This window comes from Paramisgurnus dabryanus, chromosome 23 (assembly GCF_030506205.2).
Source record: "Paramisgurnus dabryanus chromosome 23, PD_genome_1.1, whole genome shotgun sequence".
In the NCBI taxonomy this organism is placed as follows: Eukaryota; Metazoa; Chordata; class Actinopteri; order Cypriniformes; family Cobitidae; genus Paramisgurnus; species Paramisgurnus dabryanus.
Genome location: NC_133359.1, coordinates 14,197,612 through 14,222,360, shown reverse-complemented (window position 1 = coordinate 14,222,360; position 24,749 = coordinate 14,197,612). Strand labels below are relative to the sequence as shown.

General features: G+C 37.7%; 1 protein-coding gene and 2 long non-coding RNA genes across 4 annotated transcripts; 1 reads left to right on the top strand and 2 right to left on the bottom strand.

The window, feature by feature from the left end:
- Window positions 1–3,227: 3,227 nt before the first annotated feature.
- On the bottom strand, window positions 3,228–12,866 carry LOC135781805 (uncharacterized). Of its 2 annotated transcripts, none has more exons than XM_073813298.1 (8): window positions 12,600–12,866; window positions 10,515–10,676; window positions 9,518–9,664; window positions 7,596–7,766; window positions 7,196–7,357; window positions 6,764–6,814; window positions 3,954–4,024; window positions 3,228–3,854 (listed from the first exon to the last, which is right to left on the bottom strand). In XM_073813298.1, the coding sequence occupies exons 1-8, from the start codon at window positions 12,727–12,729 to the stop codon at window positions 3,516–3,518; spliced, it is 1,233 nt and encodes a 410-aa protein (XP_073669399.1). In that variant the 5' UTR covers window positions 12,730–12,866; the 3' UTR covers window positions 3,228–3,515. The 2 variants fall into 2 exon arrangements, with proteins under 2 accessions (XP_073669399.1, XP_073669400.1); XM_073813299.1 differs by having other exon boundaries at window positions 3,228–3,851.
- A 397-nt stretch (window positions 12,867–13,263) lies between these two features.
- LOC135781806 (uncharacterized) lies at window positions 13,264–21,696 on the bottom strand. Its single transcript, XR_012335839.1, has 7 exons — window positions 21,331–21,696; window positions 18,596–18,703; window positions 16,928–17,328; window positions 15,088–15,215; window positions 14,906–15,007; window positions 14,724–14,782; window positions 13,264–13,665 (listed from the first exon to the last, which is right to left on the bottom strand). It is a non-coding gene; the product is annotated as an uncharacterized lncRNA (long non-coding RNA).
- On the top strand, window positions 21,593–24,749 carry LOC141281497 (uncharacterized). Its single transcript, XR_012335840.1, has 3 exons — window positions 21,593–21,729; window positions 24,382–24,424; window positions 24,618–24,749. It is a non-coding gene; the product is annotated as an uncharacterized lncRNA (long non-coding RNA).

The window sequence follows — 24,749 nt, the reverse complement described above, 5'->3', positions numbered from 1 at the left end:
GTTATTATGCTGCCACCTAGTGTACACTAAAGATAACACACGCTTCTCTAGTCTAGGGATCGCCAGTTTTTTTGAAACGGTGTTCTGGAGCATTGATTAAAATGAGGCTGTCACGTGACCTATGGAAATAAATCTTTGATCGCTTCGAATCTTATTTAAAGCTGGTGATTAGTAAAAATGAAAAAACTTATATTAACATATCAAAAAACAAAACATCTCAATAAAACAGTTGGTGTAGGAATTTTTATTGACCACTAGATGGCGAAGTTAAGCTTCGAGAGAGCCTGTGTCAAAAGCTTCGAAGCACCAACGCAGTATGCTGTAAAAGCCTCACTGCACACAAACTCTTTGCTGCACATCGCTATCTTTCCAAATTTTATTCTGACGTAGTTTATTTCTCTACTTTGTCTATCAGTATCAGGATTTGGCTTTCCTAAGCTTTTATTGCCTCAAATAAGTAATGTTTATGTTTTTGTGTATATATTTAAATGGAAAATAAACACATTTTTTTACAAAGTCTTGATGCGATTTAGCGTAAATTAAAATACATATTTTCAATTCAAACTGATTTCCCTTACGCGTTTTACAATTTTGCTTTGTTGCAAAGCAGCTTTACGGAAAACACGTTTTAGCACGGACAGGACATTAGAGCAGAGACGTACAAAACAGTATAAAAATAAGAAAAAAAGAAATTATATTAAACAGGAAAATTTAAAACACATAACTTATTCGTTTACATTCAAAATACATTAAAATAATTTTGTCCAAAAGCGACTTACAATTATATAAATATAAATTAAATATAAAATACAAATTATTTAATACTCGGTATATTGTATTAAAATTATTAACACGTTCTTTAATATTATTAAATATATACAATATATATATACGTTTTATTTATATTTGCACAGTCCTCGATGCTAGACATAGATACGTCGTTCGACGGCTACACGCGTCCACCTTTTTTGAACGGTCACTCACAGCTTTTTAGGATACATGATTGCGCAGGCTCTGGTTTAAATCCTACAGAGTTTTATATTTTCAATAAAATTTGTCAACTTTCCAGCTATTTTTAGGGTTAGGAAGAACCAATAATAATAAACAAATATTTTTATTTGAACATAAAGCAGTGTAATTGTCCACGTCTTTGTATTGTTTAAGCAGTTATAATGTTTGGGTCTACACATTATCACGTAACATATGATAGCTATACATGCGTATTACTACGGCTGTGGGCGCACAGTCAGCTTGCTCTTGTGTCACGCACCGGCTTGCACACCGCCTTGGACCGTTCCAATATGGCGGACGACTTTCGTATAACGGCTCATAGTAACCATAGATATCATATAGAAACTAGATGACCTATTGGCCACTGGGGACTGAGAAATACGGCCGCCATCTTAAACCGGTCGTACTCCTAGTTTCGTTGCGTGGCAGTAGATAAGATGCCAGAGTACTGTGGAGGATTTTCCTGTTCTAATCGGCGGACCATCGCAAATAGACCCCGGGGGATTACTTTTCACAAGTAAGTTTTAACATTAGCGTACTATTGGTTGTATTTTGTGAATAGAATATTACCAGACAATTGAGAAAGAGCCAGGATTATTGATATTACTGTACTGAAATCGTAGCCAGCTAACGTTCGCCAGCCGGTGTTCACCCTGCAGGGAGAGGTGGGGTAAAGTAAAGTAATAATTACAAGAGTTTCTCTGTTGTGAGTATTGTGTAAGGCGCTATATAAATGTGTATTATTATTATTATAAGGTGCTGTGAGCTGCGTGATCCGCCGAGCTTTAACAAGCTAAGATGTCAACAGTCATGCACGTTGTGCGGGAGGATCTGGAACAGTTTTCCTTCGTAGAGAGCACATTGAGGAGACCCAGTTTGGAATCGACAACCATCAGTCTGACCCCTTGTCATTGGTTGTGTCTGTGTTTATAAAGATAAGGCTCCATCATGTTGCCAAACTTACTTCTCTTGAACTACAGAAAGGGAGCACGGGAAAGAAGCTCTGCAAAACCTCTTTCAGGTGTGTGTGTGTGTGTGTGTGTGTGAGAGAGAGAGAGAGAGAGAGAGAGAGAGAGAGAGAGAGAGAGAGAGAGAGAGAGAGAGAGAGAGAGAGAGAGAGAGAGAGAGAGAGAGAAGAAACAAATCATTTTAAATTGTTTCTTCACCTTATTAAAATATCTTATTTTGCAACTATCTGTTTCTGCATTTTTATCATATTTACAGTGTGTGATTTATAAAATATCTTATATACTGTATATTGATTGATTTTTACTGTATAGCTTATACATGGTTAAAATAAAGAAAAACATTCTCTAGGACCAAGGTGGTACTCAGCAGTGCCAGCACTCAATTCAAAGGCTTAAAATCCTACAGACCAAATGGATCTGAGGGGAAAGTGTTTTCAGCTGTCGGCTCGAGAGCATCTAGTCTGTCTCAGTTGGGTTCAGGCCGACAGAGACGTTCAGGAAGCTAAAAGCGTTCTGCTGGACAGCTCGGATTTTAGCCAGATACAAGATAAAGAAATCCTGGATGATGTAATTCGACTTGATGTATTTGTTGTAAAGTTCATGGATTACTTGGCATCCACAGCTATCTGTGTGTTTATTGCTTTGTCCAGCATTCTTTTATGGAGCATCCTTTACCGCTGCATGTTTTTGATATCAGATCTTATGCTTCCTTATGCAATGTTACTAAACTCTTCAAATGTTTGGAGGTTACTAAATAATTTTAATGTTATTTTATTCAGACATGTTTTAAGGTGGGAAATATCTTCAATTTGAGTTTGTCTCTATTAATCGTATATCATAGCTGATCACTTTGAATCAGATGTGTTAGATGTTGAAGACATCCTAAACGTGCAGCGGTAAACTGAAGTTTAGGATCTCTTTAGCAATTTTGAACAGTGACGTAAATACTATTCGTTATTAACTCTTTGACCTTTGTGGCTTTATAGATTGTACTGTGAAACGGTAAAGTTTACTTTCTTACTGTTTGTCACAAATGTTTATTTTTTATTGGATTAAGTTGATAAAAAGAACAAAACAACTGCTTTTCATATTTATGTGTGTTTATTATATTTAATAAAAATATGCATTATATTGAAAATAAAAGGCATCACATTTTTTGTAATGCTTTTAAAGCAAAAAAATAAATAAAATAACTAACAACAAGAACTAATAAAAAAGAAAATAAAAATACTTTTGTGGTGTAGTATTTACAATGTACATTAATATTATCTTTAACAATATGCTGCACTGACAGAAGAACAAAAAAACCCACAATAAATCAAATCAAAAAATAAAGGTAAAATATTAAAAACATTAAATCTTTCAAACTCAAAATAAAATTGAATTGAAATTGTATTTATATAGCGCTTTTCACAATTTGTAATTGTTTCAAAGCAGCTTTACATTAATAGAAGCAGGAAAAAAACACAGAAAATTTGACAGAAAATATAAGTAGCAAAATACAGCGGCTATGAATAAACTTTACAAGTGAGCGTATTAATAATGTAACGTATAGAAGAGGATGCTATGTAAAGCCAATGTCGGCTGACTCCCCGGGTTGAAAAAACCCCCTAGGAGAAAAACCTCCCAAATTTTTTTGCAAGGAGGGAAAAAAGTCCTAGGAGGGAAAAAACCCTTGGGAGATATTTGTAAACGGATGAGGAGATTAAATAGGTTCCGCCGGTGGTCGTTGGTCAGGCATCGGCTGGGCATCATGTTGAAGGACGGCCAGTAGATCAGTGGTGTGTTGACCTCCACGGCGGCCGGAACTGGGTCTGTTTGTCTCAATGTCCTTGGGTTCGAGGGTATTTTAGTGTAGATTTCCTTGCCAGACTTCTTAATATATTTGATGGTGACGTACAAGAGAGAAATAATCATATGTAAGTCATATATAATGTAGGGTTGGCAAAACAATTTGATAAAGAGCGGTTCTACCTTCATGCCATCAGATTTGCGCGTCCCCTCATCCACTTTACTAAAGGCACCTCTTCCAATCTGTCTTCCCACTTCATAAAGCAATGACATAAAGAAATGAAAAACAATCAGTACAAAATTAACACAAGAATTGTGTCTCACATGAACTCCAATGGCAGTGCTGCTTATAACATAACAGACAAAAATAAATATTCATTTAAAGTATGTGCAGATAATGGAGAGTTGTTCAGTACATAAAATGCTAATCAGCTACTAGCAGAACAAACAAGAAGTTTAGGATCAAGTAAGAGTGAAACCACTTTTAAAAACCTAAATCTTTTTTTAAATAAGCAAATCAGGACAATAAAAAAGGAAAAGCACACTTTTCCAATATAAAAGGAAAAACACACTTATTACAATAACTGGGCAGAGGTTTGAAACAATAAAGTACAGTCGACAAGGGAGAAAATTAAAGCATACAATAAAGAGCATATCATAATGTATTGCTACAACTCCTTGAAATGCATATCATAAACAGGATTACTAACTAAAGATCTGACTTTGGACAGAGCGCAGCTCTCTGCAGGTGCATGAGATTAAGAGAGGCGATAGTTTGCCTCAGCTCGCATGAATCGCATAAAACTGAACAAATACTTAAGGATTACTACTTTTGTTTATGTTTAGACTTCAGACAGATGCGAGATCACGAGCACGTGAGACAGAGAGAAGCGCAGCTGCTTATGATGCGCTGGGTTATTTCAGATGCTAGGAGTCCAGGACGTGTGCATTAAGTGCATGTGCGTGCAAGAAGGAATCTTCTCTCTACAAGCTCTCGCACGTAGTGAAGCTCACAACCACCCCCCCCCATGCGAGGAAAAGCACACAATGTGCATGTTCATGTGAAACTATAATTATAATAATTATAATAATAATAATAATAATAATAATAATAATAATAATAATGGCATAGCTTTTTTTTTCTTAAAAAAAGAAGTAAAAATCGAGAAACGAATCGTGACGCCCCTAAAATGCATGTTTTACAAAAACTGGACAGAGATTTGAAAAATAAGGAGAGAAACAGTTGACAAGGGAAAAAAATAAAGCCAACAATAAAGGTCAGAACACAATAACATTATACTCACGATCACCATCGCTTGACCGCAGGCTAGATGAACCTGACCATTCAGCTGCTTCTTGGAAAGCTGTTATGTCCAAAGATGATGAACCAGACTGGCAATAGTCTGGTTCCACAATCTCGCCGGCTCGAGTCCGGATGGACTATACTGCCTGTGTTTCTCACGAGATGGGTGCAGGTTACACAAACCTGACTGACTAATCAGCATGATCGGTTGAGCATGACGCCCGTGGTCCGTAGACCACATTTAAGATCATCCTCTTCTTGGAAAGGCATGTTTCCAAGGAAAAGAGCTCGCCGGCTCGAGTCCGAAGGGACTATACTGCCTGTGTTTCTCACGAGATGGGTGCAGGTTACACAAACCTGACTGACTAATCAGCATGATCGGTTGAGCATGACGCCCGTGGTCCGTAGACCACATTTAAGATCATCCTCTTCTTGGAAAGGCATGTTTCCAAGGAAAAGAGCTCGCCGGCTCGAGTCCGAAGGGACTATACTGCCTGTGTTTCTTACGAGCTCGTGCAGGTTACACAAACCTGACTGACTAATAAGCATGATCGGTTGAGCATGACGCCCGTGGCAGACAAACCACATTTAAGATCATCCTCTTCTTGGAACGGGCATGTTTCCAAGGAAAAGAGCTCGCCGGCTCGAGTCCGAAGGGACTATACTGCCTGTGTTTCTTACGAGCTCGTGCAGGTTACACAAACCTGACTGACTAATAAGCATGATCGGTTGAGCATGACGCCCGTGGCAGACAAACCACATTTAAGATCATCCTCTTCTTGGAACGGGCATGTTTCCAAGGAAAAGAGCTCGCCGGCTCGAGTCCGAAGGGACTATACTGCCTGTGTTTTATCACGAGCTCGGTGCAGGTAAGAAGAACCCGACTTAAAATCAGCTGATCTGCCGGAGCACATGGGCGATGGTCGAATGGACCATATGATCAGCTGCTTCTTGGAAAGCTGATATATCCAAGGAATGACGAACCTGACCGGCAATAGGGTGGTTCTTAAAAACCCGTTTGCTTAAGACCAGAACCGTTCTACACATCAGCTTCATCTATACGGGCACCTGAGGATCAAAATGGCTCCACTATATCCTCATTTCCACAGCAACAGCAAGCTTTTTTGATAGCCTGCAATGCTCTGCGCAAGAAAGCACGGATTTTCTTCCGGCTTTTTGGTTTTGGTTCTAAAAGACAAAAATAGAAAAGATGAACAACAGATGTTACCAGCAGATTAGAGCCCGATCGATAGGGGTTTTTTGGAAACCCATAAATTAATAACACTGGGAAATATATATACAGTCATGTTTATTAATTTATTATATCGATATTTGATGCCACCATATGGATTCTTGTAACGCACGAAGACAGACAATGATATATCCGCATATCGATTTTTGTCCCACCCTTATTCCTGATCAGAGATCTGTAAATTCAAATCTCACTAGCCAATGGGATTAAAGTATGGTTAAGTCCTGCCCACACAAGAGATTTGTGCCAGAATGGCGAATGTAAATTTGTAAACCTTAAAAGAAAACCTTGCTTAGAAAACAGTTAAGAAATAATGTGAAACCCGTGTTAGATTTTTGCCTTTGAGTCGTTTTCTTTCGTTCTCATTTTACGTTTGTTTGTTTGTTTAATTTAAACAATACTTTTTGGGGTGTCATTATTATGGTGTAATACACTGACCTGGTAAGCTTCTCTCCTCCTCATCTAAAGCCGCTGCAGGTGTAGACACAACTGGAAAGATCGGACACAAAGAAGACATTATAAACTTCTCTTAAATCTAACACATTGTTACTGTATAGTTATTATGGTATTGTGAAAAACATTATAAAACCTATTACATAAAAATGTCATATATGTTAATGTTACATGTGTATATATATATATAATGTGTCATTATAATATAGTGTAACACAGTGGCTCTCAACTCTGTTCCTCAAGGCCCACTGCTCAGCACATTTTGTATGTCTCTATCATCTGACACAATCAGTTTAGTTCATTGAGATCTCTACTAATGAGCCGATGATTTGAATCATGTGTGTTAAATAAGGGAGACAAACAAAATGTGCAGATCAGTGGGCATAACCTTGAGAACCACTGGTGTAACAAACTGACCTGCAGGGACCCACTCTTCATCGTCAATTGCCCCGGGAAGGACAAACCTTGTTTCGCAAACTGCGGGTGCAGAGACGCACAACCTCCGTTGTGAATCTCGTTCACCGCAGCTTGTTACTTCTTGCCCCTGAGCTGGTGTAGACATGTCAGTCTGTCTACCAGCTGGACAGAACAGACAAAAAAAGACATTATAAACTTCTCTGAAATCTAACACATTGTTACTATTGTAACATTATAAAACCTATGACATAATATTTAATATATGCTAGTGTTATACATTTGTGTTATTCCACACTGTTATTGCGTTTATTCTTCTTGTAAAATGTGGAAAAATAAATAGACTGAGTATTTTAAAATTATATATATTTAATGTGTCATTATAACAGTGTAAGAGACTGACCTGCAGGGACCAACTCATCATCATTAACTATCCCCGGAGGGACAGCCAACATTTCGAAAGCTGCGGGGGCAGAGACGCACAACTTTCGTTGATCATCTCGCTCCCCACTGCTTTCAACGAGACTTACGAGCCCTTCAGCTGATGAACCCGTGATCTTATCTCGTTCATCAGCTGCACAGACCGGACACAAAGAACACATTTTAAACTTCTTAATACAGTAACAATGTGTTAGATCTCAGTTACTGTGGTATTTTCACAAACATTGTAATAATAGTAATAACAAAAATTTATCACAAAAGACATGTATGTGTACCAGTGGTGGCCAGTGACTTCTTTTTCGAGGGCGAACAATGCGAACATGTATTTAGTCCGTAAACTATGTGAACCATATTTAATTTAATTTAAAAACTTCACATGAAAAACATAATTACTAGGGGTGTGCAAAAAAATCGATTCACATTTGAATCGCGATTCAAGCTTTGCCGATTCAGAATCGATTCATAGAATTCCAAAAATCAATTCATACATTTTTTTTAATGCCGTGTTACTATTGTCCTGAAATGAGTTTATTTCAGTATTCCCATAGATGGCGCTGCGTCGTATTCACTCTGACGCCTGCACACTCTTGTCACAGTGTTTCCCACACATTGACTTTACTTGGGTGCGCTGCCCAGTTATATTAACAAGTGCCCAAGTATATCTGGCATCAAATTTTTTATCTTTTTTGTTTTTCTGTGATGATGACACTCTTTAATGATGACATTTTGTGTGCGACATGATGAGTTCAGTATGCGTTCACGTGCTTTCTGTTTCTCAATGAATTGGGATGCGACGCGAACAAGCTCGTGTGACATTCATGTTTCTGAACTTGAGCAGAGTTATACCATTAGAAGACTTCACGGAGCACCCGCGGCCCGTATGGTTCCGGGTTTATATTTGAGATGGTCAGTCGGGTCCGGGTCAGTCATAGTTAAAATTACTTCTGGTCCCAAAGTCTGATTAATATTGTGTGTAAAACCCGAGTCGATCGGAGAATGGCCGTGACCATGAGCGCTACCGCGCTAAAGCTTCAGCGTGCCGACGGTTTCTATGGCTTGTTGATTTAAAAGACAAGACCACGCGCTGGATTTTCTGTCTCCCATTTCTTTCTATTATTATTAATAAACCATATCTTTTCTAAAATCTATTGCACTGAACGAGCAAAGCTCAAGCTGACTCAAAATTTACAAAACGCAAAGCTGTAATGTAAAGTCCCCTATCACTGGGACAACAAGTAGACTTTTGAATCTGAAATAATGAGTGGATTTAGCTTTTTTTACTCGGCAAGAGAGAAATGGAAAGAGAGGCACTTTTCCTGCTTCTGCTCTAATAGAAATAATAACCATTATAACAGCAGTCACATTTATAATCTATAGACCTGCACTGTCTATCATTAATATACTATATAATTGTATTTAATAGAGTTTGATTAAAGGGGTCATCTAATTGCTTCATAATAGTTTTTATTTTTGCATAAAGACATAAAGTTATATTAAACTACATTTAATTTGTTGTGTTTCTTTTCTTTAAAATTGTATGTCTACTACAATCAATCACATAGGAAAAAGTAAACTACATTTACATACTGTGAATCGGTTTTTAAAATCGAGAATCGTTTTTGAATCGAAAATCGATTTTGAATCGAATCTTGAGCCTAAAAATCGGAATCGAATCGTGAAATTTTCTGAATCGTGCACCCCTAATAATTACATAATACATAAAAATTTAAACACCAAAAATACTAAACACCGCCCCCATGCTATGCTAGACCCAAGACAAGTACACAGTAACTTCATGTATGTTTTACTATCTATATAATAAGTTAATGTGTCAAATGTTTTTCATTAAATTTGAGGTTTCATTATAATGATGTGCTGACTGACCTATAGAGGCAAGCATATCTCTCAACCTCTGTGGAATGAGCAACTGTGCCTCCAGACCAGAGTATAAACGGGCCCTTCGTGTGGCTTCCATTTTAGTCATGGAGATCCTGAGCCTCTCAGTTGATGTTAGCTTTTTCTGTCTAACACCTGGACAGATCAGACATAAAAAACACATTAACAGTTAACATGGTATTTTCACATTGTGGATAAATAGTTGAAGAATTTTATAACTGGCACTTTTTTAATGCACATGACAGAAGTGGAAAGGCGTGAGGCTGCGGGAAGCTGACAAATGAGTGTTTATAACATCAGAACACGTTAACAACAAGTTAGCATAGCGTTTATATGCTTATAGTTACAAGCCTCCATTTAACGGACCTAAAACAATGTGCTGTCACTTTAAACCCAGTGTCCTGATCACTATGAATGATTTTTGTGTTCTTATTAGCAGGCCCGGATAAACACAATGTAGTGTTTGCCCTTGAAAGTCACCATGAACCGGAAGTAGTGATGGTCTTGTAACTCTGTATGCATTTATTGCATGTCATTATGCACAATTGATCAAACTTTCACAACAGTTATGAACCAAAGAATCATGCAAACCTCCTTCACTAATTCTAGGCATAAGATCGTTTAAAAGACTCAATTTACAACAAAAGGTACAGAATATGAGCAAAATATAGATGTCCTTTAAATTAGCCATATACATTTTCTATGCTGATCTTAGGTCCGCAGCAGCTAACTATAGTTAGGATTGATTTACACACTGTAATGTCCTTACATTAATGCACCACTAGATGGCACTCAAGCTTCGTGAGCTAGATAAACGTGTGGTGTGTTAAAAGAAGAAAGTCAGTCCTCTTTTCGAGGTTATGAGTGAGATTTATTAAAGTGTGTTTGACTTCATGAGGGGCTACGTAGACCCATCAAACAATGAGCTGAATGTATGGTGACACAAAATGAGGCGTCGTGCAAACCACTGGTGTAACAAACTGACCTGCAGGGACCCCCTCATCCTCATCTGCTTTCCCCAGAAGGATAAACATTTTTGGATAATATGAGGGTGGAGCGTAGGCCAACTCCCGGTATGTATCTCGTACATACCAGCCTTTTGGCCCCTGCGCTGGTCTAGTAGACATGCTCTCAGTCCATCTACCAACTGGACAGAACAGACAAAAAGAAGACATTATAAACTTCTCTGAAATCTAACACATTGTTACTTTGTTACATTATAAAACCTGTTACATAATATTTAATATATGCTAGTGTTATATATTTGTGTTATTCCACACTGTTATTGCGTTTATTCTTATTGTAAAATGTGGAAAAATATATAGAATGAGTGTTTTAAAATTATATATATTAATGTGTCATTATAATAGTGTAAAGAGACTCATCATCATTAACTGTCCCCGGAGGGACAGCCCACATTTCTAAAGCTGCGGGGGCAGAGACGCACAACCTCCGTTGAGCATCTCGCTCCCCACTGTACACGCTGTAATGTTCTTACATTAATGCACCACTAGATGGCACTCAAGCTTCGTGAGTTAGATGAACGTGTGGTGCGATAAAAGAGGAAAGTCAGTCCTCTTCTCGAGGTTATGAGTGAGATTTATTAGAGTGTGTTTTGGGCTACGTAGACCCATTAAAGAATGAACTGTATGGTGACACAAAATGAGGCGTCGTGCAAATTAGCAGTAAAAAAACAGGTCGCGCATTTCGTTTTTTTTTTTGCCCCGTGCCCCCTCCCTTCAAAATAGCCATTCACCTAAACCAAAACTCCGGTGACGTCATTTAATCTTACCACCGATCCCATATATATTTTCATTAGTTCATGCTCAAATATCACAACAAAGCGCATAACACGCTTCAAAAAAATAATACATTGACGAGAACATCATGGAAGCACTTTGACAAATAAATATGTTTGACAATATCGTCAGTTATTGCGTTTGACAGAAACCGCACCAGACAAAAGCACGCGCGCGACGAGTCCAAAGATAAATCACACTCTGCTTTGTTCATAACAAAACAAATCAGACAAAATAACGAACGCGTAACATTATAAAATGTAAAGTTTACCTTATTATGACCCTGATTTCATAATTTAGAGACATTATTGAATTAATAACTTAAGTAATGCGTCGAATAATTCATTCACATTCAGTAATGCGAATTAATGCGTCGGTTTCTAAACTTGGAAAAGTTATTACCTCACCTCTGCCATATGATGGCGGGAGGGTCGTGTAAAGAAACAGACATTCGCATCAACCCGTATTTGAAATAGACACAGTTCATATTAAATCAACTACAACAAAACTCCTCATGCATACGAGTCTTTAATTCCACCAACAATACAGGCATATAGCGTTCGTCTGTATAGCGCAAAGTAAAGCTACTGAACTTAATTTCCACTCGTATATTTTGGCATTTGGGGTTTCTCTTTAACCGAATGAGCTGACAAACCCAAAATTTGACTAATATGTGACCGTGAGGATCTGGGCCCGGTTGCATAAAGCACCTTAAGTTTTTCCCTTAAGTATGACACTTAAGGGGTAAATTCCCCTTAACTACTGTAAGAGAATAATTAAAGTGTTTTGCATATAATCCCTTAAATGGTTCGCTTAGGTAAAGGTAATCGTAAAGTGTTTCATGACAGCGACCCCGGTTTGTTGTTATAAAATACTATTGTTGCCATGGAGACGCAACAGAAAAAACTTAAGGGTTTTTCTGCAACACCCTTAATTTTAAAGGAAACATAAGGGTGAAATTAAGGGAAAATTACACTTAAGGTGCTTTATGCAACCGGGCCCTGCAGAAGGTTAATGAGTTAAAGGTAGTTATCCTTCGTAGGTCGCATTTGCAGGCTGCAAACGTCATCTAAACCGTCTTTTTGCAGAATATTAACAATTAAAAGGTTGGCTATTATTTTCAGTTAATCGTAAATTGTTGTAATATGTTTACGACTTTCGAATGCAATGCTCAGTTAACTTAAATAAACCAGACATGTGCAGCCTGCATATGCGACCTTCGTAAGCTGCAACCTTCGGATGGAGAAAAGGCGTAAATAATATTTACTGACCTGAATGGCTCAATTCCACATCCGGTTCCGCCTGCGGACGGGCGAAGGTTACCCGAGAACCTGAAGGGGCAGAATTCTGCTTTCGCAGAATACCACCCCTGCTGGTCTCGAGATCCTTCAAATCAGACATGATGTTGAAAATGTCTTTAAAAGTCTATTAAATAACTGTCAGCTGTTGCTTGACTAGTCGTTTGAAAGACTTAAGGTAGTTGTTTGGTTTTTGATGTCTTTAAAGTCAGGAGAGTAGTAGTGGTTTTCAATAGCTTTCGCTTAGAGAATCACCAGTGTGTGAAGTGAACACGTCAGGGCAGGCCTTTTATATGTTCGGTGACGTCAAACGTTCCATTCGCTTGGCCAATGAGAGACAAATAATTTAAATATAGAACACACACTGTGTACTCGTCTCTATGACAACAAATCATTTGTTATGACGACAGAACATTTATGACGTCTTTGTGTCAATCTTAATCAACTACGTTAAAATATCTTATGTATTATAATATTATGTAAATATTTACATCTATTCATTACTTTTGTATTAAAATACATTTAGATAACCTTCTATGTAAATATATGGTTTTATATTGCAATATATGACCATATATATTTCTTTCTAGTACTTGTCAACATATTATTTTGTTGTTATAAGTAAATCTATTTAAAAATTTATGTGAAAGCCCCTCTAGTATATTTCACATACAGTGTAAACAAATTTCCCACAAATAAAAACCACTCAACACACAGCTTTTGTAAATAATTTAATTTGACCGAAATTTTCATCACACTGCCCCAATAAATCAGTGGGCACTGAAATCAGATTTTACAAACAATGGGGTATACATTTATGCACATAATATATATGTTAAGCACATACATAGTATATCCATTAACTGCACATTAACAACATAAATCCAGCCAGCAACAAATACTAGACTTCAGATATAAAATCAAAGCATAAATTTGGATTGGGGGCAGGCTTATGTCTCCTTTCTCTTTGCCATCTCAGAGTTCATAGCCTGTCCTAACTGTCCAACAGTTTCCACCTTATGATGTTTTATGAAAGCATCTGCAAAAGAACACAAAAGAGAAGTTAACTTGAAAACATTTAGATTAATCAGTGGTTACTAAACTGATACTAGTTAATCTGTACCTACGAACAAAAAAATCCATCAATATATAATAATAAAATAAAAGCAAGTATTTACTTCACATTTATATAGGGTAGTAATACTTAAAGTGTGGTCCCAAACCCCCCAGTGGTCTGCCAAAAGATTTCCTAAACTAGGCAAGTGTTTATACAAAATTGTCACTTATTTAAATAGATTTTTAATGCCCTTGTGAAACTGTGATATCAGTTCTTGCCATTCTGTTTTAATAACGTAAAAATGGATCGGTGGCTAAACCAAAGAGGAGTCAAAAGAAAAGATCAAGCGTCAACTGAAAGCAGCTAAAATCCACATATCTGTTAGTTCTGTAATTTCAGTGATTTTGGACATTAAGGGGAACATTTTTTTTCAGCATTTTATTGTAACCGTAGTTACAACCATAGACTTCATATACCCACCACCTCAGTTTTAAACTAATGGCTCTTTGGAACGACATTAAGTGGGACCTAGGCTGTTATGTTTAATTGCAGTTTTTTTCACATGTGCAGTTTGTTGTTAATATTAAGCTGCAACTCATTTCACATTTACTTTTTGTAATGAAATAAAATTCATATAATAATTTCTGAACATATCATTGCACTTGTGTTAAAAAAATTAGTTTTTGACTTGAAACAGTTTCATATTACACTTTTGTTGTTTTTTTGGAGGCATGTTAGAGTGGGATTCTGTTAGTTGGTCCTCAGAAAAAAATCGGAAGATAAAGTGGTCCTTGTGCTGAAAAAGTTTGAGAAACACTGATATAGGGCTAGGTATCATTAAAACATTTTCAATGCAGTAGAAAATGCACGCTCTGAGGGTGTGGATGATGCTTGCACACAGAGATACCCTGTAGCCAAATCAAAAACAGCATTGGCCGTGTCCTTCATGTCACACCACCAGGGTTACTGGACTCGCTGAGGACTGAGGAGATGGAAGTAATCTGTAGTGCCTTATCAGTGCTGGTGGTCTCTTTTCTTACTTTATTTCCATGTCCTCTACAGCAAACAGCTCCTCGAGGGCAGAGAGCTTTGGCCTCTTCTGTGAACAAATAGGTCAGGAAATAAAGAAAAATATAAATCACTATTGAGGTACATCTAAACAAGTTCATTTTGCACTAATAATTAAATGGGGAAAAAACAGAATGCCTTTATATTTTCTTACCACTGTTTCACTGGCAGATGCACAGATGTCTTCAACATATATGCAGTCATCTTGGTCATCTGCTCTCTCTTTAAGCACCTGATTCATCTGCTGGCCCTGAGCCTGTATGGAATAGAATATGAGGGTCATGTATATTGATATCGACAAATGAAGAGCAGTAGATAACTAATAATGGTTAACACCTGTTCATTTATATCAGCTCCTCCTCCAGTCTGTACCACACTTCATCTGACACTTTTGACTTGAATCTGCCATCCAACGCTGTGCCCTCCTTCAAAAACGGTCTGACGCTGTCAACCTGCAAGTAAGACTAAAATATAGAATGAGTCCCTAAATAATCCTAATTAAAAACAAGTGAGAATATGATTACGCTGTGATATGATTATGTAGCAGCTGTTAGATTAGAATTCAAAGGCAGGGGCTGAATCCGAAACCGCATACTGCCATACTATATAGTAGGCAAAAAGCAGTAGGCGAACGAATAGTATGTCCGAAACCTCAGTATACGTAAAAGGGTAGGCGAGAATTACCGGGATTTTGGACTATTTCTCGCGAGATTCAGAGGTACTTGTACTTCAGTATCGTCCGAAACCGCCTACTTACTGAAAATGTAGGAGGGGAAACAGTACGTGAACAGAGTAGTATGTCCGAATCCTCAGTATCAATAAAATCAGAAGGCGAGAAATCCCCGGATGCCCTACTGAGTCTGCCCAGATTCTGAAGCATGCATCCAATGGACACTTCTATCCCAGCTTTCCCATGATGCCACGGGAAAGCAAAGCAATCGACCGGAGACCAGCCAATAGGACGATTTCGATACGTTACACAGGGCTGTTCCCCAGCACCCTGACTTCATGCACAGACCCAGGATTTACCACAAATTGCTCAGCTGATTCATGAAAATAAAGCTGGAGAATTATCACAGCTGTGTTAAGCTGACAGTAAATATGGGATGGTTTGTTAGAAAAATACATTTGAATAAAGTTTTGTTTCATATGGTATTCACTTCTATACATTTTCATTTATTGTGATGGTTTTATTCATTCATTTTTTTATTCACGTTTCCTGTTGTTTAAAGTAAATACAAGAGATTGCTTCACTAAAAGGTTTATAATCACATGGCCTGCATTGTCTAGTTTGTATTCAAGCACAGCTGTCATCTGACAATAGATATTAAATTACAGTTTGCTTGTTTTACTTATTTTTGTCCACAACAAAATAATGTGTAATATATCTGTAACACTGTTACAGATCAAGTTACTGATGCAATCAGGTGTTAATGCACCTGTCCCTCATACACACGCATACGTTTTCATGTCTGTTATTAGGTTTGTTTGAGTTCATGCACCGCTGTAAGAACCAACAGGTGGATGACATCACAGTACCGTGAGAGTGATTCCAGAAATCATACGGAGAAGTCTGATTTCGAGTCGCTCTCGCTGTACTGTGATGTCTCCTGTCGGTTCTTGTGGTTCCGCATGAACTCGAACAAGTCTACTCATATGTCACATGATAACGTCAACATGGCGGATGCTGTCCATACTTAACGTAAACGAACGTACTGTCTTAGCGCATGTTAAGTAGGTACTCAGTGAAGTTCAGTACCTACACAGTAAGTATGCGATTTCAGATTCAGCCTGTGTGTACTTGTAACTCTTTAGCTCCGCCCACTGTACGCCTTCAAGAGATCATCTTTTCCGAAAAAAAAAAAAAAAAACTGGAAAAGGTGTTTTGTCTTTTATGAATCTGACAACACGATTGTCAATTCCAAGAAAAATGTATGGATTGAAAACTTGATGTCACAACAACAGGTTAGGACTGAAATGGCTGGCTTTAGTTACATTTACGCATTTGGCAGATGCTTATCCAAAATGGCCTATGGTGAATTATAAGGTATACATTTTTATCCCCATGTGTGTTCCCTGGGCTCGAACACTTGTCCTTTTGCACTGCTAATGCAATGTTTTACCACTAAGCTCTACAGATACAATTAATGATTTTGTATATAAATGTTATACAGACCTGAAAGCCAGAAACCATGTCTGGAGTGAGCTTGTACTTGTGTCCCAAGTCTCCTGCTTCTTTAGCTTTGATGAAATAGGATCTTTCCATCTTCGTCATGATCAGTCCTTCCCAATCCTGGTCCTCAAGTACCCCTTTCCAGAAAGTTGTAGATGTTTCCTTATTTAAAACAACCAATCAGCCTCCTTCCAGAATGGTTAACAGGTCTCCCTAACAAGCTGTTGAGTTGAATCAAGTGTTTTAAATAAGGAGTCATATAAAACTTTCTAGGAGGGGGTACTCAAGGACCAGGATTTAGAAACACTGCTCTAGATGAAAGTTTAGGTGGATCTGGCATCCGACATCATAACGATCCTTTTAGCCACTTCTTTACTGGCTCTGTGAAACTTCTCCTTAACCATCTGAGAACCCAAAGTTTAAGTCAGCATAACAGCCTAATGAAAGACTTTCAGCATTTGACATCAACGTACTGCGAGACCACACTTTTCCATATGCTCTTAATTTGCTCTCATAGTACTTGGATTTAATAAGATCGCCCTGCGTAGGGTCTTGTTTTTATTCATCGATAAAAAAAGTCAAGATTTTCGTCATAGTTGTCGTCATTATGTGATTGTTTCAATTTAGTTATCGTTTCGTCAATGAAAACGTAGCCACATTATTTTAAATCGGCTGGTTCTCAAACTGATCTGTCAAGAAAACCATGCACGAGCGAGAGACACATGCACGCAGAAGAGAGTCCTCGTGAGCGCACCTCTGCAGTGTTGTGTGCAAAGGCTCGGAGGACACATTATGGTAAAAAATCCTAATCCTAATTATTTTAAAGGATTACTTAATGATTGTAAAAACCTGCATTTATACACACATACAATTCAATGCATTTGTGTAGTGTTGTTGCAGAAGGCTACACGTGTCAAAGCAGTGTTATATTTCACCCAAAAATCTCACCTGTACTGACTATCATGTCGTTACAAACCTGTATCAATTTGTTCGTACTGATAAACACGAATTAAGATATTTCGAGAAATGTTCATAATCAAACCATTCACGAGCCCCATTCACTTCCATAGTATTACTTTATCCTACTATAGAAGTGAATGGGGTTCACAAATTGTTGATTACGGATTTCTCAAAATATCTTCCTTCCTGCTCATCAGAAAAATTTACACAGGTTTGTAACAACCTGAGATTGAGTAAATGATGACAGAATTTTCATTTGTGGGTGAACTGTCCCGTTGTACATGAGGGACTGTTTTGCTTCAGCTCGCTTGAAATGCATATATCTTTAACAAACATAAACAAGATTACTACCTAGTGATAGGACTTTGGACAGATGCGAGAGCACAAAGTGACGTACATGTGGTCTAAACAAAGAGAAACTTAATACACCAAGCCTTTTTCAAATACTCAAATATTTCAATGAAGTAAATTTTGGATAAAAACTTTTGTTTTCTTGTAGCTCGATTGACAGAACAGAGCATTGCATTAGCAGTAAAAATGACATGGGTTTAATTTGTGTGTTAGATTACATTTAAGAGCATCGCTTCTTCACCGCCTGAGGTTTTGTGCTTAAAGAAACCAAACAGTTAACACACACATTCAAATAATTAATTCAAGGTTAAATGTAGATCAATTATTTAACCAAAAAATGAAAGACAGAACAGTTCTTACGCTCAAGATCCCTAGTCTGGTCACCAGAGCATCTTTTAGAAGATAAGGTGCTTGACTTTCCTGTACTAGATAACTTTCATGACTCCTGGGTAACGCATTTTTCCAAACCTGTGATAAGAACATAGAGAACTCATTAAAAAGACATTTGTTAGGAAATTTAAGTTTTATAAAAATACTATATTTTAGCTCCCCAAGATGGAGGCATCTCAATCACTTTCTGTTCTTCAGTATCATCCTTTACAGGGAAAAATAGGTGGTTACTTATAAGCAAACTGAGCAAAAATATCAGACAAATATCAGAATTTTGTTAAAGGTCAATTAATACTTAGAAAAAGTCAGTTTTCTTTCCTCTTCACACTGAAAGTGAGAGCTCATCTGTGGGTGGAGCTACAAACCAAATACTGTATTTTCCGGACCGTAAGTAGCTCCGGAGTATAAGTCACATCAGTCAAAAATGTGTTTTGAAAAAGAAAAAACATATACAAGTCCCACTGGACTATATGTTGCGTTTATTTAGAAAATGATTTCCAAATGATTTCACATCACCCGCTGCTGCTATTATCTCCTCCTCGCGTACCTTAAAGCTTGGTTGTACTCACGTTGCTGACATGCTGCTCTTGCTCTCAGCTGTTGTTGCTGTGCGTTAGGAAACTTAAATGCACCATACGCCATCCCGTCGCTATATCATTGATATGACATTTTTTATCATGTAAAAAATTATACCGGTATTATCGTGAACGGTATGCTATGGCACACCCCTACCGACTAGCTCGATTCTAGTGACAGCAGTGGCCGTTCACCCCTCACTCAAGTGCAGAAGTTTAAGGCTTAATATAATTTAAACAGATTAGTTAGAAAAAAATTCAACCCCCTCACAGTTGTCATGAAGGGCAAAATTAGCTGTACACTTTTTGTACCGGGCTGTAAACAAAATAATTTTAACTGTAAAGTTGGCCATTTTCAACATGGAGGTCTATTGACTCCCTTTTGGAGCCAGCCTCAAGCGGCCAATCGATGAATTGCAGTTTAAGTCACTTCCGTATTGGCTTCATCAGAGAGATCAGAGGTTGCCCCTAGCTCCAGGCTGCGTCCGAAAACTCTAAATTGCTGCCTTCTGAGGCAGCTTTCCAAGGCAGGAAGGCATCAAGGCATGTCCGAATTCAATGTTAGGTTTACTTCCTGTCTCCTGAGATACCTATGCGTAGGCGTACAATAAGAATGTGATTGGTCGAGTCTGGTCAAGTTCGAAAAAATAAAATGGCGGCCAAGGAAGCGACTGGAGCACAAATTTAGTGTAAATAAAGGTACATTTTCACTTTTTACACCTTTTAATTGCATTTCTAGTGAGAAATTAGTATTGTAGTTTTCAAATATGTGATTAGTTATCACAAAAACGCTCTATGTTTATATTTCAAACACGCTGCCTTTGAACTTGAAGTGTGTCCGAAAGTCTTTCTCTGAGCTGCCTTCATGCCTCCGAAGTCATTTCCTCATGAGGCAGCGAGTCACTCCCTTGAGTTTTCGGACGCAGCTCCAGTCTCAAATTGTTCTTCTTCTTCTTCTTCTTCTGGTGTTTTATGGCGGTTTGGCAAACCAACGAAAAAGGTGCATTACCGCCACCTACTGATCTGGAGTGTGGAGTGGGCATAGATTTGGAAGAAAGAAATACAAAAAAAAAAAAAAAAAAAAAAAAAAATTAAAACCTAAATTCTGTTTATTATTCCTATGTTTTTCAAATATTTAAATAATACTTCTTGAATTCTTGATTGCCTACCCTCTTTTCCTAACAATACTTTTAATGAAATATTTTCAACTCCCATACATCGTAATTCTTGTATTAACTGAAATCTCTCCCTTTCATATGCAGAACACTCATTAATAATATGAATTACTGTTTCTAATTCTCCACATTTGTCACATTCTCCCGATTCATGTTTACCTATTTTAAATAGACTATAGTTTAATGCTGTATGTCCAATTCTTAGTCTTGAGATAATGACATCCTTCTTTCTATTTCCATTCCACTTCCTCCGTCTCAAATTGTTGTTGTTACTGTTCCTTTAAATAAACAGCCAATGACATTGCAAGGGAGGCGCTTGAAGCGCTCTGATATTTTTTAAGGTGGAACGGATAGTTAGGCGAATAAGGAGCCAGCTCGAGTTCGTTGATTGTACGGATTTTCTCTAAGTAACGTTACCGCAACTTTGCTTCATTGTTGAGTTTGTATTTATATGTAATTTACACTTGATCATCGTTCGATCCATTTATTCCCGTACTATTGCTGTGAATCCTTACGACCGCGTCCCCTAAAATGGCCGCCGCTACCCAGAATGCAATGCGAGCTAAAATTTTATCCCAAAACCGTGTGAGAATAAAACTTGATTAAAAATGCTGTAGTTATCATTTATTATTGTATTTTACAACAACACAAACTAAATATATAATTATATAGTGCATTTCTGCATCTGTAATTTAATTTAATGTGACAGAGCTAATCTGTCGGTATAAATCCAAGCAATTTTGGTGCGGGGATGTCGCGTCATCTGCTTACTCACCGCAAAATGCTGTATATAACGTCATTTTGTTTGTTTGTTTGTTTGTATCTATGTTGTTGTTGTGATTCGTTTTTATACAGAATGAAACGTTTTTCTGAGCAAACAAGATGGTGGCCCCCGGGGAGTTGAAGCCCAACGCATCATGAGTCATGTTAATAAAAAACGGAGTAAGTTACATACCTTTGAATTGAAATATGACCCTCAGTCGCAGGCCTTGAGAAAATACTCCTACATGGCAGGGCACACGCAATTGACCCAATTTCTCACGCTCTTACGACCAAATCCATTTTTCACGCAGGCTCGTGCCCACCATTAAGATCCCCGTGGTGTGTAATAGCAATCACTACTAGCATAATAATTGCCTAATATATAACTGTAAATACTGTGCAACGCCTATTTCTATCTGTCTGCCTCAATCAGCAGTAGTGCTTGTCAAAATCAAAATGATGCGATAGCCAATCAAATCAAAGAAGGTGGAGTTGTTTACAGTAGCCGGAGCGCGAGCTACAAACTACAGAGCGAGTACACGTCTGCGCGATGTTTCAGATTGTTAGCGGTGGTGACAGTGCAACACACGATGTAAGTAACTAAACGTTATATTAGACGTTAAATAAAACGTTAAATAAACGTTAAATAAAAGTTATATTTAAGGGTTTCAAGTGTACCTTTACTTTCTACTGAGAAGAACCACCTCACCACTTCTCATGTTGCTTGTATTTTACCGCAAAGAATCAAAGGGCTGCGCAGACCGTTCTGACCGTTGTCAGACCGTTATGACGTCAGTGTACCGCGAGAGTATATAGAAATGTTACAAAATGGTCCGCCTTTACATTTCTCTCGCGGTACTCTGACGTCATAAGCCGGCACGGTCTGCGCAGCACCATGCAAAGCGTCAAGGTCTGGATAAAAAGCAGGCCTTTCCATATTCCACGCACGCAGATACCCTCAAAAAACTGCAGATTTAACCTCTTAATTAAAAATAAATATAACTCTGTCATTTTTTTTTTGGTCTAGATAGAAGCCTAATCTTGGGTCTTGTTTTAAATAAGACAACTTGAGGTTTGTCACTGAAGTATCACTGCTGGAGGTGAAAATATTAAACAGAAGACATTTTATAGCAGTTTAAATATATTTTAATATTAAAAAATAATGCAATGCACAATAATTTTATAAAAAAAAATGATAAAAATGTTAATGTTTCACAAAATAAATAATGTAAACATGAAGCAATAAGTCTCAAGTAGTTTGATATAAATGTAAAATTAAAATCACAAAAAAATGTGGTTTGTGTCTTTTTTTAAAGAGATAGTTTGGCCAAAAATTATATTAAATCCATGTTTTACTCACCCCCAAGCCGTCCAAGATGCATATGTCGAACACATTTTCAGTTATTTTAGAAACTGTCTTAAGGGGGTCGCACACCGGACGCGCAGCTCAGCGCCGCATCGAGTCGCGTCTAGAACAATTCAGAGGTAACATTAAATAGCGCGAGCATTGAAGATGGGTCGAGGCTGGGTCGTCCAACATGACAATGACCAGAAGCACACAGCCAGAATAACCGAGGGGCTCTGTAAGAAGGATATCAAGTTTCTGGCATGGCATAGCCAGTCTCCAGACCTAAACCCAATATGAATCTTTGGAGGGAACTTAAACTCTGTGTTTCTCAGTGACAGGCCAGAAACCTGACTGATCTAGAGAAGATCTGTGTGGAGGAGTGGGCCAAAATCCCTGCAGTGTGTGCAAATCTGGTGAAAAACTACAGGAAACGTTGACCTCTGTAATTGCAAACAAAGGCTACTGTACCAAATATTAACATTCATTTTCTCAGGTGTTCTCAATTATTATTGTCTCATCAAGACAAGATTGTCATTTTAAAAGCTTTTGCTCCCTTAGGTCTATTTTTGTTACCAAAAAATATCAGATTACTTGATCATCCTGAATTATCAAAATAATAGTTAGTGAAAACTCTATAAATTGGTTAAAACATTAAAAAATCTTGTGATTTCAGTTAAATAAAAGGATATTTTATATTCATATATTTCATCATTGAGAATTTCTTAAAACTTCGTCCTGAAGTCTCAAGGTGAAAAACTCGTTTTATAGTAGGTCTTAAAGGGGACCTATATCATGAAAATCTGACTTTTTGTTTTAGTGCTATTGGGTCCCCAGTGCTTCTATCAACCTAGAAAATATGTAAAAGATCAACCCAGTAACTTATTTTTGGTAAACCATGCTCTCCAAGCATGTGGAAAAAATAGCTCATTGAAATTTGGCTTCTATTGTGATGTCAGAAGGGGATAATACTGCTCCTAATCTGCACTATCCAACCACAGCACTGCCATTTAGTGCAGAGATCAGCTCATTTGCATTTTAAAGGACACACCCAAAAACGGCACATTTTTGCTCAACACCTACGAAGTGACAATTTTAACATGTTACAGTAAATTATATGTTGGATATTTTGAGCTAAATCTTCACATAAAAACTCTGGGTGTCAGGAACAGGGGACAGATAAACCCAAAAGCAAGTTGTCGGGGGTGAACAGAAAAACACCTTAATAAATGACAAAACAAAGGCCCTCGAGGGGGCAAACAACAGTAAACAGATATAAAACACTGGACAGACTTAACATACAACTAGACTTGAAACTGGATCAGAACACTTGACTACAACAGCAATTTACAAAATGAACGAGCACATGACAAGAAACACAAGGGCTTTAAATAAGGGAGTAAATCAAGAGGGGAACAGGTGCAAGGGATAAAACAATCAAACCAATGAGAATGACAAGGGAGCGGGGTAAAAGAGACGAGACAAGGAAACCACGTGGCCTGATATCAACACACCATGGCCACGTGTTCCCACACAGAACATGGTACTGTCAGAATCCTGTCAAATTGAACTAGACATTTAAACAAGACAAGATTCTGACAGAATCCTGACACTGGGGACACCAAAAATGTATTTGATATCTTAAAAAAAATCATGGGAAATTTCCCCTTTAAATTTAATTCATAATGATCTTTAAAAGTCTTAAATTTGATTTGGTGAAACCTGCAGAAACCCTGCAATGAACACATGAATTGATGAAATGTATTGGTCCGTGAAGTTGCACTGTAAGTTGCTTAAAAGCTTCCGCTGGCAAAATGCATTAATGTAAGTGTAATAATTGAACACAGTACGTATGAGAAGTAAATCTGTGTGTCTCGCTCTCTGTTAATCTCAATATAGAGGTGTATCACAGGCTGAGGATATGAAAGACCAGAGTTTTCAGGTAAAGACCGTTTCCTTCTCTTCTACCTTACATCAGGGCCTTAAAAGGTTGTACATCAATGCTAAAAACTCAGTGTTGATCTTTAATGGGATAGGAAACAGGTTTTCATTTATGTTTCGGGACTGTTCTGGTTTATGATGTATTCATAATATTTGAGTGTTGATGATGATGTTACGATGCTGATCTTCATCAGAGTGCCACACCTGTGCGTGTAACTGTGGAGACGGAGTCCGAATCGGAGGATGTGGAGAGCGTACCTGTGGAGAGTCCTCATGAGACAATCACAAGCTGTCAGTTCAGACGATTACAAAGCGAAAACAATCGA